A 20,630-nucleotide genomic window follows, 5' to 3' on the forward strand; every position below is an offset into this window, starting at 1 on the left:
CAGTCCCCTCCCTGCTCCTCCCTCCCAGTGACTCAGCAACCTTCTAGCTATCTAATCTCTAATGTAAACACAGAGTATGAGTTTTTAGAGGGCCGAGTGAATTGAACTGCTGAAAGAGACTTAATTGCTTCTGCTGTGAACTTGAGGATACATTGTTCCACAGTGCCTGTAGCTACATAGGTCAATGAGGGTTTGTTTTACAGCTTATTTATTTCTTGTTAGAAAATACTAATATTTGAATGTCACAGGTTCACGTTAAGGAAACCTGTACTGCCATTTCCAACTTCCTAAAATTCTTGTTACTTGGTTGTCTCTGAATGTAATTTTTGTGAAGGGGATTTGCTGGCTGGTTACAAATAGTAAGCGAGTCTACTTTCTCTATGGTATATTGAGGGATAGTTTTCAACAACAAAATTAAATGCATATCTATGGAATGACGTCAGGGTGCCTCATGTTTAGCAAAGTGTATGTAACAGTTTTTGAGTGTATTTGCAACCCTTGAGACTGTAATCCTGGGCTGTCAACTGAGACAATTTTGCAAAGGACTGTGCATGAGAGCGATTTTCACACCTCTCTACAGATGTTCCCATGTTTAGTTAAACAAATAACTGTTATAATAAGGTGTATAACTGAGATGACTTGCAAGGGGATGAAGTATGTTTTTCAGAGAAGGTTTAGTTGCAACGAAAAAGCAGACAAATGCTTCAAGGCTGGAATGTACCGTACGTCCGATTGTGCAGCGAAGGCTTTATTAGTGTGTCTGCGTGTGTGTGTCACGTGTGCCAGCCTCTTTGTCCCTGATCCCTCCACATTCCTCACAGTTAATTCTCCTTCTGCACTCTAGATGACACTCTATAATTGGAATATTTCTGTCTCTTTGCTCTGTTTTCCTTACAATTTTAACAGCTTGCAAATGCTGATTTATTATTCATAACCACACGAATGCCAATCCCTCCCTAAAATTCTAAATGTTCTTACAAAACCCCTCTAGACTGTTGATAACGCATACACTGGCCTAGTTTGCGCATCTTGAATGTAAATCTAACACCTCCCGAGGAGGACTTCTTACATAGACATCTTTAGCTAGGCCTATCATACATTTTGCTGGCACTGGCCTAGATTCATCAAACCATTAGATGGGAAATGTCACAATCATGATAATCTGTAAAGCCAATTTATCAAACAAGGAATTAATAGACCAGGATAGGTTGTTACATTTATGTAGCCATCATGTTAAATCTGTCTCTTGTTTTTGCAGCCTTCAGTGTTGCTTCCTCAATGTTAACCTATATGTTTGCTGCTTTCTCCCTGTCTGCTCACTACCTCACCGGTTTCATACCGGCCATTGTATTCACTAACTTTTACCTCTCTCACACACAGCTGTTTGTGCATTCTTCCACTTCTCACTGCTTTAACCCCCACCTTTCCCAACTTTTCTCCATTCGCTTAGATTTTTAACAGGGCACAGATCCTTTTAGCCGCTGGCTTTGTGAGTCACCAGTGCTGAATCCTAATTCGATGTAACCCCTTGTCTCTTTCTCTCGTTCTGTATTCACTGTATTAGCTGTTCTGTGTTCTTATCTCATTGTGCTTCTGCTCTGCATGCAGGGTCTGCTGCCTCTGCTTCTATGCTGTAATGTTAATGATGTATCTGCTGGCCTTCTCCCCACCGGTGTCTAACCTGTGCTCCCTCACTTCACTCTTTCCCATATAGGGGGAGTTTGGAACCCAAGAGATTTTCACAAAGTATGGTCTTATAACGGGCACTTTAACTGTGCAGATTTGGATGGTTTTCCCCAACAGTGTACAGTACACAGGATATATGTATTATGCAAATATATATAGAAAACCATCCACCTTTATGCATATAAAGGGCACACTGTAGCTAAGCTCCACAAAGGTCCTACCAGAAACCATGAATCCATCACATCTACTTCTTGTTAACAATACATACCATGAATACAAGGTCCTCACGATATTACAGCCTTGTGGAAGCCTCTTCTATCTAATATGTTTCTGGTGATACATTTAGGGAATGAATAAGAAAATAAACTGTATGCTTGCATCAGGGTGAGAGTAGAGCTCTCAGGGGATTAATGGCGGTTGCTTCTTCTTTACTCTGTATGATATGACACAAATAGTAAATGCTGTGGTGTTACACAGGTTCCTCTCCTCAAATACAGACAATTAACCATAGCTTATATTACTACAAGACTATATTCTCTGTCAGTAACAGTTACTGTAGTTAAAATTTCTTGCAAAATCAAAACCAACCAAATGGCGCAAAACACAAGCTCAATATTGTTCCATATAAAAACTTTTAACTGTCCTGTTCAGTCTTTGTGGTATTACATTTTTATAAAATTGTGGAAATAACAGATAACAAGGGAAAACGGATGTGAAAAAGTAAAATACTAGATTTTCTTTAATGAATGTTGGGTGAACATACCTCTGCTAAATAAAGGGAAGTAGCAGTTATGATTTGGATCCTTCGGGCACTCGCTCTTCAACCCATCTAGCTAAGCTCTCTCCTTTAATTAATCATTAACTTGCATCAGGCACACTTTTCGGGGGGCATTTTAAGGGCTCGTACATGTGGACTCCAAAACCTGGAGTGAAGGTATACTGTAGCCATCTCTCTTCATACACACATACATACATCAACTGAAGAGCCAGTCTTACTAAAATGAATGCAGATATCTAGATTGACTAGCACTGACAGCAGTCCTCATTCAGTTTCATATCTTCTTCTGACAGTCAAAACGGTTCAATGCCCACAGAAACTGTTGTTCCTTGCCTGAATGTACCAGCTAAAATCATGACAGCTAGATACTAAATAGCAATCATTGCTGTGACATACAACCCCTGAAGGTGGCCATACATGTATTTTTACAGTCATTTGATAGAAACAATCTTGTATTATAGTCATGGCTTACAAACATTGATGAGCAGTTGTGCAATCTTTCAGCCTTCAAATCGAAAGAGTACCAATCAGAAGAAATTAAAAGAGTTGAGACAATTCTTGAGACCATTCAATGAAATTGTTGAACACCTGTGTTTATGTAAGACAGAATAGTTGATTATCAATTGATTGATTGATAGAAAGATACAATCATGTCCAAAAGATTATGTATTAAACAATTGTTCCATGTTACTTTTATTCACGATCTTAGCCATGAATATTCTTCCCATTTGGGGAGGATTCCTAATATTGGCCTAATAAAAATGACATCAAAACTGGAGCAGACAAAATCTGGAGCAGCTGTGCATGGCAACCAATCAGCATCTCTGTTTCATTTTCAAATCTTAACTCAACAAACTGAAGAGAGAAGCTAATTGGTTGCCATGATTCTGTCTGCTCAAGTTTTTATATTTTCCCTCCAAAGTATCTGCGATATTACCATATGTACTGCACAGCCATGATCCAATGAGCCATTGGCTTTATGATCCCAATCTAATTTCCTAAACTATAAATTCCCTTGCTTCTGTTTTACAAGCTGCAGTATACAGCAATATACTACTATAATATAAACCAAAAACTATATTTTATTGCTATTAAGATGTAAATTGATCTCCCATATTTTCCACAGGCACCATATTCAAATGAGACAAAGAACAGTAAACATCACAGCAGCATAAAACAAAAAAAATACTTTTGCTTTTAATTTAAACTTCTTACTTAATTCTACTCAAAAAAGTGTAAATGTTATTACCTAGACATCAGCCTGTAGACTAGCAACAGAAATGGTTCTACAGGGAAATTTAGGGGATCCTTAGCTTATACGATATGACGTTCATTCTATTGGTTTCTTATAGAAGTCCAAGAGCTTTGACAGATGGTTGGGACACTACCATGAAAAGTTTGGCTGCCTTTCCTCAAGGCAATGCCTATGGTTTAGACATAAATTGTGTTAGGCATTGACACACACAAATACTGTATATACATAAACACAGAATTTTCTATATATTTGGTGACACTATTAAGCTGTTGTGTCTGTGGTGTTGTGCTGTTGAGCTTGGCTCACCTCCAGAAACACAAACCATGTTAAACTGTGACAGGGAATAAACTCAGTAGATGTAGTCAGCACTGAGCTCTAGCTTGGAATCAGCCAAGTCCAGAGATGCAGAGAAGCCTCTAGGGTTTGTTATATCAGTATATCCCTGATAGTCAGTCATGTGTGTGTGACTGCCAGGGCATAGTCTGATATAACAAACCTTGACAGATAAAAAAGCAATGAAACAACCCCATGAATTTTCAATATGATTATTTGCGCTCTGTGATGACATATTTTATATGTAAAATATGTAGCATTCTATACATAATGTACAATCACTTTTCTGAAGAGCCAGGTACACGTATGGGCTTATGTATCCTCCAAGTGCACAGGACTGTAATGGGTTGTAAGTAACCCATGACAGTCAAATAACATTATCTTTTAAGGCGCCCAAACACATACAGCAAAGATTGATTTAGACATTCACTGCTAATGATCAATCCATAATGATTCATTCCTTCATTAGAGCACCTACAATAGCTCAGGTACCAAAGCACCTGGGGTGCACTGCAATGGTATGTACCCTGAACAATGATGGCATTCATACCTGTTAGAGCAATCACCATGAATAGCCCAATCTGTGCCACAATGGGCCATCCCACAGCCAAGTATGAGGAGTGATGGATGACCTCAAATGGGCAGATTCCCTGTACTTTTGATGGGAAATTATCAATTGCCCTTTGGTACATCATAACTGTGCACCTGAACCTTCTGGATCCCTTACATATTTCAGTTTTGTTACATGTGACTGTCAGTTATCATTCATCTCTTAACTACTGTGGCAGGAGGAAGAGTTGCAACATATCCAGGTGCTCAGACATCAAGACACATCGCTTCTGATCTTTTGATAACATTGACAAAAGTCATGCATGACCAGCTTTATTTATGTGTACAGTATATGCAGCTAACGCTGACATACAACCCCCATCAGCCACTGCTTGCATTCACCAGACTACTAAATATCATAGCATGTATAGTGCAACGACTGCTTTATTGTGGAATGTTCACTTGGGTGAATTCCAATACCCTCTCTGGATCAGTGGCTGACACTTGGCTCCATTTATCTACTTCCAAGGCCACAGCCAGATGATTGCGCTGCACAATTTAACATGTCTCTTTTCTTTCTTTTTTAAGAGTGCCAGCTGGGACCAAAACCACAAACGCAACAGCGGTGCCAGGACAAGCGCATCCAGATGAGACTGACCGAAAAACAGACCAGCGCTCATCGGTATCAGACTTGGTGAACTCACTGACTAGTGAGATGCTCATGGTGAGTAAGTCATAGCTTGTCAATGTGGACATGTATATCTGTTAATTCACGTTGTTCCAGAGGTGCTCAGAGTACAGAGGTCACCCTGACTGTCCTCTCTGTGCCAGATTTAATGCTGAATCAATAGGCAGCCACTGAGAAACACTGTGGAGAGAAGAGGATTTGTTCCTGGCTTAGCTCCAGGGTGTACCGAGGAAAAACAGCATACATAAAAGACAGACAAAAACAAATAATGATAATGAGACATGGAAAGAGTTAGCAAAAGAGTCATACAGAAGAAACAGGGAAACTAAAGCAATCAAGATAAGAGGATGAAGACCTGTAAATACTTATAGCTTTACAATAAAGACCAGGAATATAAATAAGTGCAGTAGGTAAATCATCATCCTTTATTTCTGTAAAGAGTCCCACATACAAGCTTTTTAGCTTGTTGGGTCAGACCATTTTTCTAAAATAAATGTTAAAACTGTGATTAAACTGATTAGAATATATTAGAATTAATATATATATATATAAAAAGGGGGGCCCCCTATATAAATATACATATATCTCTTTTGTACTAAATGTACATCCACTCTGTGTCAGGGCCGGACTTCCCACTAGGCAATGTAGGCATATGCCTACAGGGGGTGCTGCCTGTCTGTAATATATATAGTTTTGTTTTTTTTACAGTCCTCCCGGACGGAACTGGGGCCGCACGACCTCGAGAAAGCCAGAGGGGTGGGGTAAGGGGTGGGGGTGAGGGGTGGGGTGAGCTTTTGATTTCTCAGCCCACAGAAGTAAATCTGGCCCTGCTCAGCATCAGATCATCAACAAGGCAACTAAGGCAGGTGCCTAGGGTCTGGTGGATGTCCAGGGGTCCTGTTCCAACCTTCATGCTCCTGCAGTAAACCAAAGGGATAGCACAATTTATCAAAGCCATGCACCTACCCTGTCGCTTCGCAAGGGAGGGATGTACTTGTAGGCAGTTGGGGTCTAATGGGGCCATGCCAGTACAGACAATACATATGGGGTAGCTTCTATGTGCCTATTGCAATCCTTCAACATCAGGCAAAGTGATAGGGGGGTGTTAAAGCTGCAAGCTTGCCTAGAGCCCCATTCTGCCCTAATCTATTTCTGCTTCCACTATCTGTTTGGTACACGTAACACTGGGTATAATCCCATTTTTGTAGCAGAGAACGATAATAAATTGTTATGCCCATCCTGCCCCGTCAAGTTTTAAAACTCACCTGATTTGTTTTTACGCTTTGTACTTGGAGATTGTTGCAAAATTGTCCCTGTTTCATTCATGTAGTACTATAAATTATATAAGTGGCTAAATCGCATTGCCATCAAAACAGGCCACATAATACATTCCCAATAGAATACCAGAAGGACAACGACCCCTGTTTATTTGATCACTAAACACCTCACCGGTCAGGCACATGTGGAAGAATTCCAGAAACTTGCAGCATTTGTGTGTGGCCTCCTCCTCCTCTTCAGCATTTCAGAGTTGGGCAGAGAAAACACTAAGCTCCCATGATGCAATAAGAACTATTCTTACATTGCTCTATGTAAAATGAACTGTCAATTAGCATGATGTACTGGAGGGGCTAGGCACAGATACAAATTTTCAGGGTGTTTTGTCTTAGCAAATTAGATGCTATCCCATTACCAGTCCAGTAATCCATTCATCAAAAGACCATGTCCTGCTAGAATACAGTTTCTCGCTGTGTATGTCTGTTATGACCAATTAATCTCAAACTGCTGATATGGTAAATGCAGTGCTGTATTACGACATCAGTCCCAAAAAAACGGACGTAACCAGAACTGATGTAAACTGATCATCAGTTTACATCAGTCCCGGTCAGTCAAAACGGAGAGCTGATCCGGCTCAAATTCCTGACCTCAACTGACACTGATGTTTCCTGATGTAAACTGATGGTCATCAGTTTTCATTCCTACTGCCATAGAGATACACTGTTGTCCATTTTTTAACCTGACAACCTGAATGCTCATGTGAAAAGGGCCTTAGGGGGTCATTTATAACGGAAAGCAGATATCGCTATCAGCTCCCAGTTATACTCTGCAGAGTTACTGCAGACTGCCCATTCATGAAAATTGGCCAGCTTTATGCAGCCTGCAGCATCTTATGTAGTTCTTTACTAAAACAGAGATCAGTCTGTAAATAGAGTGGAGCCAATCATGTGACTTTGACAGGTCACATGGTCAGGCTCTCCTCCCAGATTTATTTTGCAGTATTTTAATGAAGTTTTATTGCACTCCGCTGGCTTCATACTGCCATAGTCAATATAGCACAATACACATTTCTAAAGCATATCGCTGTGCTTTTTTAAATATGCAGTGGGTTTTTTTTAAGCAGCAGTATAGCCACGATGCAGCCATACTACCTTACCTCCCAACTTTCTGACATGAGAAAAAGGGACACCTTCCAGCACAATGTATTTAGGCAATGGATACACCCCTGCCACACCCCCAGTTATGTGGACCAATACAAATGTATATGCCGAAATCGATTGGGTAACCCCAAAATTGTTTTTTTTTCCCCACCATTATGTTTCCAATATACTGGCTTTTCGAAAAAGCAAACAATATAATTAAGACATAGGATTAAGGTTTTAGTGCAGAATAACACTTTTGGTTGTTAAATAGTACATTTTCATAGACATCTGTACATCACAACAAAAAGAGGGACACCTGCAGAGGAAAGAGGGATAGAGAGATTTGGTTCCAATTAAGGGACATTCCTTCCAGATTAGAGAGAGTTGGGAGGTAGGCACATTACTGCTTTTTACATCAGCCCCATGGCATATACATTTTTACAAAAAATTCTTGGAAACTTGTATGAAAATCCTTGCACTAAATGATCTAGCTCTGCAGGAAGGTTTAAGCATAGTAATGAAAACGGAAAACAAAGTTGTCACTCTGCTAATTGACGGTGTCTTGTTTTTATAAAGAAGGGGGCTGTTCACCCCAAAATTATATTCCAGTTATTTGTGGAATTAAACAGCTCTTCGGGACTGGCAAGAAACCTTTGCCATAGATCTGTTCCCATCCATCTGCCAGTTTCAGGGGTTCCTGCCTACCTTGAGATAGTCCTGATAATTCTGTTGCCTTCTTCCTAATAAAAATTATTTAGAAACCCAACAGGAAAAGTTGAACTCCCTTGTAACAGCACATTTAGGTAAACAGTCCTAAAAAAAAAACACAAGTGTAGAGAGCTCAATAAACGTTTCAATTAGAAAAATGTGTGAATAGTGAGAGAAAGTTGTGTGAATCTTGTGTGAAATGATTTATAACTAGACCCATAAGTATTTATTGCCTTACTGTTTATAGTTTTTGTAAAGCGTCCCAGCTCCAGCACCTACAGCTATGTCCATCACGGCACTTTGCGTGACAGCAGCAGTCTGTGTACTACCGCCTGACACCTCCCATCTGCTAGGTCACTCTTATCCACGTATTCGCACTTGAGCTTGAGTATTTTCAGGTAGTTTAGAAGTGTTTTATTCACTGTTTTTTCAGGCATTTTCAGGCTTGAGGGTTTTTTTTTCCTTTTAACCAATGGAAAGCTATGTACTAGGAGTAGGAGAAGATGGTTGTTAGGTTCAAAATCATGTGAAATACACATGTTTTTCAACTGCTTTTCAAATGGTTCCATTAAAGTCTATGAGGCCACAAATGGTACAACAGGCACCATTAAAAATAATGGGGTTCTTCATGCTGAGCATTGTTACGGTTTGAAACATGTAAAAAAAATGGTGTAAATGGGTGTTGCAGCCAGCAACGCACACTGCTGTTTTCAGAGCTGTAGTAGTGACTCCACTAGGGGGCTTGTTTGTAGAGACTGCTGCTCCCACACAGAGCACAATGGCCTATAGCTGCAGGCTTATGCTGAGCATGGACTTCTCTACTGAAGCTGGGGGGCTTTAGCAACAAAATAAAAATAAATTCTATAAACCCTTATTACGTTGGTGCATCCTGACTATTCCCTACTCTAACTCTCCCACATCTACCCAAAAAAATGAAATATTTGAATTTGGTGGACTGACACTTTAAAATATAATTAATAGTGTGGAGTTTGACTGGAACACAAAATGAACCGTATCTCATTACTTAGGGAATGCCGCGCTGTTCATTCAAATCTGTCTAGAGAAAAAAAAAACATAATTGAATTAACAAGTCAAGTTCTACATTTACCTGAATTGTTCTAACTTAAAAATACCATATCAAACAAACAGCTTGAGAAAATGTCCCATTTGATAAGAACAGAAGGACACAAGCATTGATGAGAATACAAAGGAGGCGTTTTGGGATCAAGAGATAGGAATGGCAGGGGGAGACAAGAATACAGACAACGATGAGATAAACTGTGCCAATGGGCAGGGGAGAGAGGAATGCATTAATGTGGGGTAACTAGAAAGGAGATTGAAACCTTAAAACAATTCAGTTTAATCCATCTATTTCTCATTAAGGCTATTTCTAGCGCAATAATAGGTGGATAATGTTTCTGCTGCATTGATAAAATGAGATTAAATATCTCTGGAATGTGAAATCCAAGCTACAGTGTTTGAAATGGTGCAAAACAAAAACATGAATTCATTTAAAAGCAGTCTCAAAGGCATGCAAACGTCTCTGATCTTCCTCTGATACAACATTTTTGGGGTTAGCTTTGTGAGATCTACACGCACACTTCCGAAACAAAACTTCAGACAAAAGGAAATGTCTGCATGGCACCTAGGAGGCCATAGATTTCTGAAATGTGGTTGGATTCAGTGGCGTAACAATCGCCATAGCGACCCAGGCGGCTGCTATGGGGCCCGTGCACAGGGGGGCCCGGCCAGGCATCCCTCTGATGCCGTGTGGGCCGCCAATATTGGCCTATTTTATGGATCCTAATTTTCCAAGGAAAATCTTTTTAAGGTATAGTTAGAGTGACTTCAGTTATATGCTTCTTTTGTGAGCCTATGGTAGGCTTTTTCAAAAAGAAGAACCACGTTATCAAAAATAAACAAACCCAATGCTGAACAGAACATTCAATAGTTATTTTGCACCAAGGCCCAGGAGGTTTTAGCTATTTCTCTTAGTTGCCATGTTCCATTGACATTTGTACCGTAATAGTCTAGTGCCCAGCTGTCCCTTTTTTAGAAGGACAGCTCTCTTTTCAAACCTAAACCCTCAGTTCATTTTTTCTCCTGAATTGTGTTTCATTTCTGTCTGACTATGGACCTCAGTATATACAGCAAATGTACTATATGTCTGTACATTATATTGCACAAAACATTTTTTCAGTCCCTTAATCAGCCTTAATCTTTGTTTTACAATGGAGGAACCCTTGGAATAATGTATGGGTCAACCCTTGCAAACATTTACATCTACAGCTCATGGTACATGAGCGTGATAAAAAAGATGTAAATATAATTATATAGTAATGTGGTCTGCCCCCTTTACCTTTGTGGTCTTGGAAAATTTCCCCTCTTGGAGCCTGTGTTAGCAGGCTTTTCTATGCATCAACACTTGCCTCTTTCTTCCCATACAAGTCTATAATAATGTAAAATAGTTTGTCGCAGGTCAAATTCAGATCAGAAGGAGGTTAACTGTAGATCAAATGCACTTATTAAATTCCTAATGATTTCAGAAGCTTTTCAAACTGCATTTGCCAATTGAGACAAGACCAAAGCCCATCAATACAGTCTCTTACACTTAAGGTCTGTGGAGAAATGACCTATACATTGGTGGGGATAAGAAAAGTACCCCCCTTGCTTTGTACATGAGAGGAAACCTTTCCCCTTGCATTAGTGGTCAGTAGAAGTAGTGCCTCTTTCAGCTGGTGGCCAGTGGAAGGAAAGTTGTCACATTGGTGGTCAGTGGAAGGAATGCCCTGTTACACTGGTGGTCAGCAGAAGGAATGTCCCGTTACATTGGTGGTTAGTGTAGTGCCTACTGCTAGATTACTTTTGGACTGAAACTATGCATCAGGTGGATAATCAATCCAACTCTGCCTATTGCTCAAGGAACCTCTAGCAATCTCTGGAGGAACCACATTTGAGAAAGATAGCTCTATTTTTTTTAAGGAATTACAGGATTATTCACTAAAGGGTGAAGAGTTTGGAGAAGGCAGGAGAAGTGAACAATCTAGGACAACATAGCTGAACTGGTAAGTGAGTTGAATTGGAGAATTTTTCCAAATCAGCTATTTTGGCCTAGATTGTTCACTTCTCCTGCCTTCTCCAAACTCTTCACCCTTTTGTGAAAAAACATAGGGTTAAGATACAGTATGTCCTTTGCATACATACTTTTCTGGATGTCTGCATTCAAAACCCTGCCTTTGCTTATGTAGATCAGAGACTTCTACGCATGTTCCTATAGATGAGGAGGCTTCCAATTACCTCTACGATGAGCTCGGGTTCTGAAAAGCCTCCTAATGCACAGAAATTATTATGCAGAGGTACCTGGATTTCCTTACAAACTCTTAGTGGGTCGGCAGTTCTTCTACATCAAGCCTCTTGGGGGGCATTAATAGATTTACTTTCTAGCTGAGTTTTTATTTAGATTTACTTGCCTAATATTAAACTATTTACTTATATGTTTAAATGCACAAAAGCAAGGTCCATAAAGACATGGATAAGCGAGTTTGGGGTGGAGGAACTTGACTGGCCTGCACAGAATCCTGACCTCAACCCGATAGAACACCTTTGTGATGAATTAGAGCGGAGACTGTGAGCCAGGCCTTCTCATCCAACATCAGTACCTGACCTCACAAATGCGCTTCCATGGGAATGATCAAACATCCCCATAGACACACTCCTAAACCTTGTGGACAGCCTTCCCAGAAGAGTTGAAGTTGTTATAGCGGCAAAGGGTGGGCCAACTCAATATTGAACCTTACGGACTAAGACTGGGATGCCATTAACGTTCATGTGCAATATTTTTGACAATATAGTGCAAGGCTCAAAATTTCCACTCGCCCCCTCGCAATTGGCGAGTGAAAATTGCGTGGGGGCGAGTGGAAATCCAGGGGGGGGACTTCCGCCGCTTCGACAGCGCCGATCGCTGTCTGTTTCCTCCACCCGCTTCTTGGAGCGGCACCGCAGCCTCCGACGACATAATATTAAGTAATAGGATAGTGTTTGAGGGAAGACAGGGACAATAGTATGTTACCTTGATTCATTTGATTATTTTCACGATAAGTTGAGGTCACGGGTGGTCACAGTGTAGATTTCTTTCATTGTCAGGGTTGTTGCAGGGTTATCCCACTGCACTAAGCCCTGAAATGTAACATGCATATAATGTAACACACACACAAAGCCCGTGCAGTTAAACCCCCAACTTCAGCCAAAACATTTTTTGGAAAGAGTTTGGAAGGATTTGAATATTTGTTTTCCCGTTTTAGAGATTTCTCTTGACTTTTTTTATTTGCCAGGTGTGGGACAGGAATTGAGGGAAAATTCCCCTAATGTCAGACAAAACAGGAATAACACTTCTCTTTGGCTATGCAGAGTTTAAAATCTGATTATAAAAATCTCCTCAGTTGGGACACAGGCAGCATTTAACATCTGACAGAAGTTCTAATCTTTCCCAACTTCATCCGAAACTAAGCCTTTTGGCTGGAGTTGGACTACACTGTGTCCCCTGAGCAGCATTTTATGCAAATTGTGTTACTTGTGCTCAGTGGCGTAACCAGAGTTCTGGGCGCCCCGGGGCAGAAATTTTTTTTCGCCCCCCCCCATTATATAAACAACCACTGGAACTGTACTCACCTGGCCAATCACTGCTTTTTCAACCGATTTTCTACAAAACCAACAGAAAGTCTACAGCAAGCCTAATGATTTCTACAACTTATGCAACCAATATGTTCCAGTCCAGAATGCTCATTATTGCTTGTTTTTACTTATTTACTACCTAGTTGTTGAAAGCAGAGCTCAAATGTTCATTGCATCAGGTAAAGAAAAATTATTAGTGTTAGGCTAACTAGTTAGCCGTGTTTGTGAGAGGAGCCCCGCACATTTAAGCCCCCCCATTTCCCCTACTCACCCTTCGGCTCGTTGGTGTCATCCCACCCGCCACACCCCTTTTTTTAACATTTACTCTGAGTATGCCCCCTTATTTTGCATACTGACTATGGTGACCACGGCACACCCAGGGGTCATTGTAGGCAGGTTCGTTATCTCGGTTCTCGGGTACGTATCAGTGGGGCTCTGACTACAAATACACGAAGGGGAATTGATCAAAACTGGAGCAGACAAAATCTGCAGTTGTACACAGAGCAGACAAAATGCTCTGTACACAGAGCAGACACAGAGCAGACAAAATGCAGTTGTACACAGCAACCAATCAGCTTCTCTCTTACATTTTCAAATCTTAACTGAACAAACTAAAGAGAGAAGCTGATTGGTTGCCATGCACAGCTGCTCCAGATTCTGTCTATTCCAGTTTTGATAAATCCCCCCCTTGGTGTTTCACTAATTTAGAAGATGTCTAAATGGTCTAGGTACATTTTATTTAGACCAAACTTGATGGCATCCAACAAGCTGACATAAATAAACGTCACAATATGAAAAAAATGTGAAAGCCACGAGCCAACATTTTATTCAGTGACACATCTATGCTCGAGAGCATTTATTTATTCTGAAGTCATTTTTATATTGATTGACATTGACTCAGACTGTCAAGGCCAATAAATGACACAAATAGTTATGCATGATGCTCCCATCTCACTACACTTGTGCTCACCTTAATAGGTGCCTTGGGTCGGGAGAAGTTAATTCCTTTAATTCAACAGCCTATTTGTTGATGTGTTTGCTGCCCAGTACCCTAACCATGTAGAAATGAGAGGGAAGACTGTCGAGTGTCTAGGATTGTTTCCCTATTTCTTAACAAACAGGCTCAGTGGAGCAGTGAGGGAGCATTGAGGTGGAAGTCCTGAGTGTTATTACACGTGACAACTCCCTTCGGGGAGACCCAGTGGCCGACAGTGAATGAAACGTTACTACAAAAACACAGGATAGTGAGAGGATCGATAGGAAAGAGAGCATCTTTATAGCCACTGGGGATTTGTGGCTTAGTCTTGTACTGACCATACAGCAGTGACAGGTGATACAAAGAAAATCATGCATTTCACCATGCAGCTAATTAAGTAGGCTCAAAGAACTTTATTATTTGTGTCTGTAGTTCTGGTCATAACAACATACAGCAAAGTATATGATGATGGGTGATACTACCCTCTGTAGATTTACACCCCATGCCTTTTGTTTCTATATATTATAACAGAAGAATCGTTGTGAAATAGTTAAGTGTCATAGTATTGTATTGAGATGCTGAAGTGCAGACAAGTCATTCTGCAGACATATAACTGGAGGAAAAAGACTTGTTCTGATGGTTGAAGCACTGTTAGAATCAAATGCTGTCTCTTAATGTACATTTTACCTATAGTAGCCACTTTTTGTGTGATGTAGTGATGCGTGACTGGGGTGCCCCCCTGGACATGGGCACCAGATTATCTGAGCTTAATAAAGTGGCATTTCCTTGTTGTCTATGTGATAGGAAACATAGGGTGGTCAGACAGATCAAAGAGCAAACCCAGGCAATTGTGTGTTACCAAAGGAGAAAGCAGAGTTGTGGCCTGGAGATGAGCAAGCTGCCAGGTCAAAGTAGTCCCACAGATTGGGAGCAAATTAAATGATCTATGCCAGAGACATCTTATTTTGACAACCTAAATTCCTAAGAATGAGAAGGTGTTATAGAAACATAATGGAGGAACAATGGAGGAAAAAAAATGGTTTTTAAACTGGCAACTAATCAAATCATATACCACTAGTAAAATATCTTATGAATACTTAATGTAACACAGCTTTGAAACATGGCTTGTTCTTGTGGGTATGAAAAAGTACCAGATGCCGAGTTGTTCCCACCAAAAAACAATAAATCACAGGTTTTTTTTTATTTTTTTATACTACTGTACATTAAAACAAAGACCTCTGATCCTCTTATTAATTTAGTGGTGTTCTGTGCATCGGCAGGTAATACTGCTCCAAATGATTGTTATCCCAAATCCAACACTGTGGTATGAAGATGATGATTCATGCGGTCATTAACAGCCAGTCAGTAGTTTTTGATGTGTGTTGAGTTTTTGCAATGACAAGCAAAATTTGCAGATTAAATGGGCTCATTGCACTTAGTTACCTTCATTCAGTAATACATGCTTACATTATCTTTTGACTTCATTTTAATGCACTTTTGGAATAAGTGATGAGCCATCTATTTTTTTCTAATTATTTAAGGTAAACATTAATTTTAACAATTCATTTTATGGCACAGATGCTTGTTTCCAGATACCTTTCTGTTTACTCTATAGAGAGAACCAATAAAAGCTCATTATTGCACAGTTTAACTCATTAACTTTGAGATGCTCATGTTGACTATGAACAGACACGTCTCACAGGAGCAACCTTAGACAGAACTCTCACGTTGTTTGGCTCCGCAATGGACAAAATGTATTTCTCTGCAAGATACAGGTGGTAACATTGTGTTAATATCAAGCCTGAGCACAGTAGTTGGCCAAGTCATTAGCTCTCTGTGAAGAGGAAATCATTGTACTGCAGTTTTACAGTATAGGAATATAATGAAATGTCTCATACTGGGTTATGGGGCTTGAGGATCTCATATAGATTCTGCTTGCAAATATGTGAAGCTGAACATTATCTACATATGAGGAAATGGTGGGTTACAGCACCACAGAACAGGAGGCGATGTAAGGGCACTACTGAATCATTTTGATACCTCATACTTGTTCCCTTTTAACTCCTGTCACGTTCTGTACAGTAATAGAGCAGCGCTTTTTCTTCTTTCACATCCCTGGTCTGTTACCTAAAGTCTGAATGTGTACTAGGAATTTCAGAATAGTAGAGAAATACAGGAAATGACCAGAATTCTATTCCAGTCAGTAAAAATCAGCATCCCAAGGACCGGATTCTTTTCCTGCAGTTCGATTGCATCTCAATAGGACTTGCTGTGTGTAAAGAAACACAACACAAAGCAGGCCAAACACACTGCTACACTACTCCATTAAAGTCAATGGGAAATTGCTACTTTGCGTCAGAATGGAGAAAAACTATGCCTGGCTACTTGAGACCTTATCATTCATTGTGTTTTCTAATATTATAAAACAATTACAAAAATACAACATGGAGAACAAGATCCCCTCATAATGGTCACAGCTAGTGTGCAGGAAGTGAAGATTTAAAGATCTCACCCATAGGGTCCCAAAGAGATAAAAGAAAGTTAGTCAATGTATTTCTTAATGTGACATTAAAGTTAAAAAAAAATCCCTCCCCCAATGTTAGTGTCAGCACTTACCTTAAATGATATCTCTTAATCCGATCTTCTTCTTATTTCCTGATGTTTTCATCTGTCCCTCCAGCGGTGCGGCAGCTCTCCGATCCAGCGCTGACTCCTCTGTCCTTGCTGGTACTTCCTGTCCCACAGCATCTGAATGTGGGTGTAAGTCCATAGACCTACCTTGCGTCTCTCCTCGTCTTCCGGCCGAAAATCCGAACTGCGCATGCGCCCGCCCCAAGATGCTTTGCGGCCGCCGAGCAGTTTCTGATTTTCTGACGGGAGCACGCAGCGAAGACGGGGTAAGTTTAAAGCGCTGTTGAAACGGAGGCTTTAGAAACCGTTTAAGCATCTACACTACACATTTAGAAAATACAATTATAATTTGGGTTGTGCTTTTTGATAACATGTGTTTTATAGGCACCTTCCACTCCCAACTTTGCCCATATGTAACAATGACCTTGTATGACTTCTTCCCTCAGCAAGCTGCACTAAATCCGTCCTTATATTACTTATGACTCTGTGCTTTTCCTGGGTGACTTGCTTTATAATGGTTTCCACCAGAGCAATGGGTTATGAAACGATATTACTTACATTACTTCCTAGTGGAGTCAGCCCATAAATCCTCCAGTTAGTCACTCTGCTTCTTCTAGTTTCTGAGTCATATTTAATTAATGTTTTATAGGTTCCCTGCAAGATGCTTACTTAAATAAGGATAACATCCTCTCTGAGTCAGATGTTTAAATAACACCCAGAATTACTTAATAAAATTCACCATATTGTAAACTGCTTGTTCAATCATTAAACAGTATATGAAGCCATAGTGTTAGTGCTCAGTAAATGTTCTTTATAGTTTGTAATAATAATTTACTTTGCTGCATAGGGCATACTGTATGTAAATATGTTTTTTTTCTTTATGTTGTGTAGTTGTCTGTAAGGCTCACACTTTCTACCCCCCGGGTAACTGTTACTCATGGCAACTACTCAATCACTTGGCAGCAGTCTTACTGCTGAAAGTTGATGTCTGGGAGGTAGCTACAAGTGACAGCACATTATTTTTCTTTGTACTATGGTATTAAATACGCCCTTTCCTATTTCTGTTCAAAAGCATTGCCATGATCTCAGATTTGATTGGCCTTATTACCTTTGAGAACATTTTGAATAGGAACTTTGGCTAAAGTATTAAAATTATGGGGTCTATTCACAAAACTGGCATAAACAGCCGAGTGAATAACCGACTCGAGGTGAAGTGAGCCGTACGCTGTTCGGCTATTTACTTCAGGCTTGTACGGCTGATTTCAGCCCTACACCGACTAAAATCAGCCGTACATCGGCTTGCTGCAGCTGGCTTCGGGTCGGCCAAATATGCTCAGCATGTTCGGCTGACCTGAAGTGCAGAAGGAGTTCGACTCAGCCGATTCCAACATCTGGATCGGCTGAGCCGAACCACCGGCAGGCTACTCGCTTCTGTTCGGCCTATTCTCATAGATGCCGAACAGCAGTGAGTGAATAGCCAAAAGCCGCTATTTGGCTCGGCTATTCTGCTCGGTTTTCTCTGCTCGATTGAGCAGAGTAAACCTTACTGGGAGAAAGTGTTTCTCTCCCGGCCATGACAGATCAGCGTCCCTGGTTACATAGTAACCAGGGACGCTAATCTGTCTCAGCAAGTGGCCAGAGCCAGCCCAGCTGTCAGTAGCAGGCTGTTGGCCGAGTCGAGCCGAGGCATATGCCTTCGGCTCAACTGAGCCGCTCGGCCAACTGAACCGAAGGGGTCCTGGGGCCGAAGGATCGGCCGAAGCTATGGCTAGATCCTTCGGCAGCTTTGTGAATAGGCCCCTATATGTCGGCTACATTATATGTTGCATAGAGAGTCAATAATTTCCGTCATATGAACATATGCTGCCTGAATTAAACCCATTGCCAGGCTCATGCTATAAAGCAGTCTAATAAACTTATCACTAGCCATCTAGTCTATGAACGCTGCCAATCCTCTATCTCTTTGCGCTGGGGTCCTCTCAATGGGGAAGACTATTTTTATGCTTTAAAGATGACTGATGGGGTCTGGAGCAACCTATAGACATTCCCTCTATACTTAAAAAAGCAGGAATGGGTGGTACTTGTAATCCTATTTTATTTAGGTGTAAACGCTGTAAAGATACACTCTATTTAAGGTGAATGACACATGGAATCAGAATTCATGTGAAACAAAAAGAGGAAAACCGCACTCCATAGATCCACCGAACATGACATTTATTGGTATCTTTGCATGCCAGTCACACTCATCATCACCGCCCTACAATCATTGGCCTCTAATGCATTCCACCTGTTTAAGCTTAATCGTAGAGATAATGGCAGCTATGGAAACTGAATAATAGGCAGCATGTCCCACCAAAAGGCACTATAATAGCCATGCCTGATCTAAGTTTAAGCTATCACAGTACAATTCTATAAAACTGAGCCGAAGGTAAATTTAATTGAATATACTTTGAATACAGAAGTAATGTTTCCTCAATATAATAGCATTTCTCTAAATTATTTCACCTGTTTGCTTGAAGTTGTTAACTCAGTCTCCTCAACCCCATCGCTCATATGCAAATTACATTTTATTAAATTAAAAGTAAACGTTTAGTGGAGGAAAAAGCTGCCAAAAGTTAAGTACTGAATTAATTTTAAAACTTTGCATTCCTTTATTACACAATTTATAACATTAGCATTGGACTCTCTGATGTATGTGTATAATTTTGTTCTTATTTAATAAAATATTATTTTGAATGCAATGTAAAAAGTCATCCCTATCATTATACCCTATTACAATAATCGGTATTTTATTTAAAGCAACATATCCTTGTCTTTGTTTAGTGTCAGACCAGACATGCCAAGGATCAAATGTGAAAACAGTCTGTGCCCCCTTTAGACACTCATAATGACTGTTCCATATATGTGTGAGCCCTCCTGCCATGGTGCCACTTGGCCAGAGTCTATCTCAGTTAAGAACTCAGATGCCCCCCTACAGTGTGCCCTATCTGCCAGGACAAATGCCTAGTATTTGAATCAGTGTCTGTGACCTTGCTTGAGACATACATTTTATCACCAGCACATCCTATATGCTCAACTTGAGCTTTTATTAAGTCACTTGGGATATAAACGATGTTTCGAAGTTTAGAATACCCTCTTCCTCAGGCAACAGTAGCATCTATACAACAAACAATCATATTTAAATAATACACAGAACCAATCTACAGTGAGGACCTAAATCCCATCTAACATCCCCCAAACAAGAAAAGGATAACTATACTTTAATATATGGTATCCACTCTGAGCTATGTAACATGTAGCTCTGGGAGGTCCTAAATGATGTAGTTGTGAAGATGCATCCTCTGCATAATTATACCATGATGAGTACAAGGCACTGTAGTGATGGCTCACAGCAGGCAGGCCACTGACATCCTTCACACCAGGAAGTGTGTGAATGACACTGGGCGTCATTCAACCTAGAGAACCGGTTATGGTTGGATGTGCAAACACGTCTGCAGGGGACACTGCCAAAGAGGAGAAATTTTCTACATTATTATACTATAATAAGTGCAAGGCACTACAGTGAAGCCACCCTACGGGTGGGCTCTTGACGTTCTGCACTCCAGGAAGTGGCTCAAATGACGCTGGGCATTATTCAACCTAGAAAATGACTGGTGCTGAATGAGTGAATGGATAAGTCTACAGTGGACAGTGCTGTGGATTCTTTGCATCATTATACTGTAATAAATGCAAGGCACTGTAGTGGTGCATCCCAACGGGTGGGCCCTTGACAACTTGCACTCCAGGATGTGGGTTGAATGATGATGGATATCATTCAACCTAGTAGACAAACAGTACGGTATCAGTGAGTGGGTAAAGGGGGGTATACATGCTTTGAGTTATGGGTGGTTCTTGATGAAGCAGACGGAATTCAATGCGTGGGTGCCACTTTTGCCACT

At 40.5% G+C, this 20,630-nt stretch overlaps 1 protein-coding gene across 4 annotated transcripts in view; it reads left to right on the top strand.

The window, feature by feature from the left end:
• SYT7 (synaptotagmin 7) overlaps positions 1 to 20,630 on the top strand; it is a 372,492-nt gene that overhangs the window by 313,464 nt on the left and 38,398 nt on the right. For all 4 annotated transcript variants that reach the window (XM_018567216.1, XM_018567213.1, XM_018567214.1 and 1 more), the window contains one exon: positions 5,190 to 5,325. In XM_018567216.1, the coding sequence (XP_018422718.1) occupies positions 5,190 to 5,325 (136 nt within the window). The remainder of the gene's footprint in view (positions 1 to 5,189; positions 5,326 to 20,630) is intronic.

This window comes from Nanorana parkeri, unplaced genomic scaffold (assembly GCF_000935625.1).
Source record: "Nanorana parkeri isolate BGI_ZX_2015 unplaced genomic scaffold, ASM93562v1 scaffold1021, whole genome shotgun sequence".
Classification (NCBI taxonomy): Eukaryota; Metazoa; Chordata; class Amphibia; order Anura; family Dicroglossidae; genus Nanorana; species Nanorana parkeri.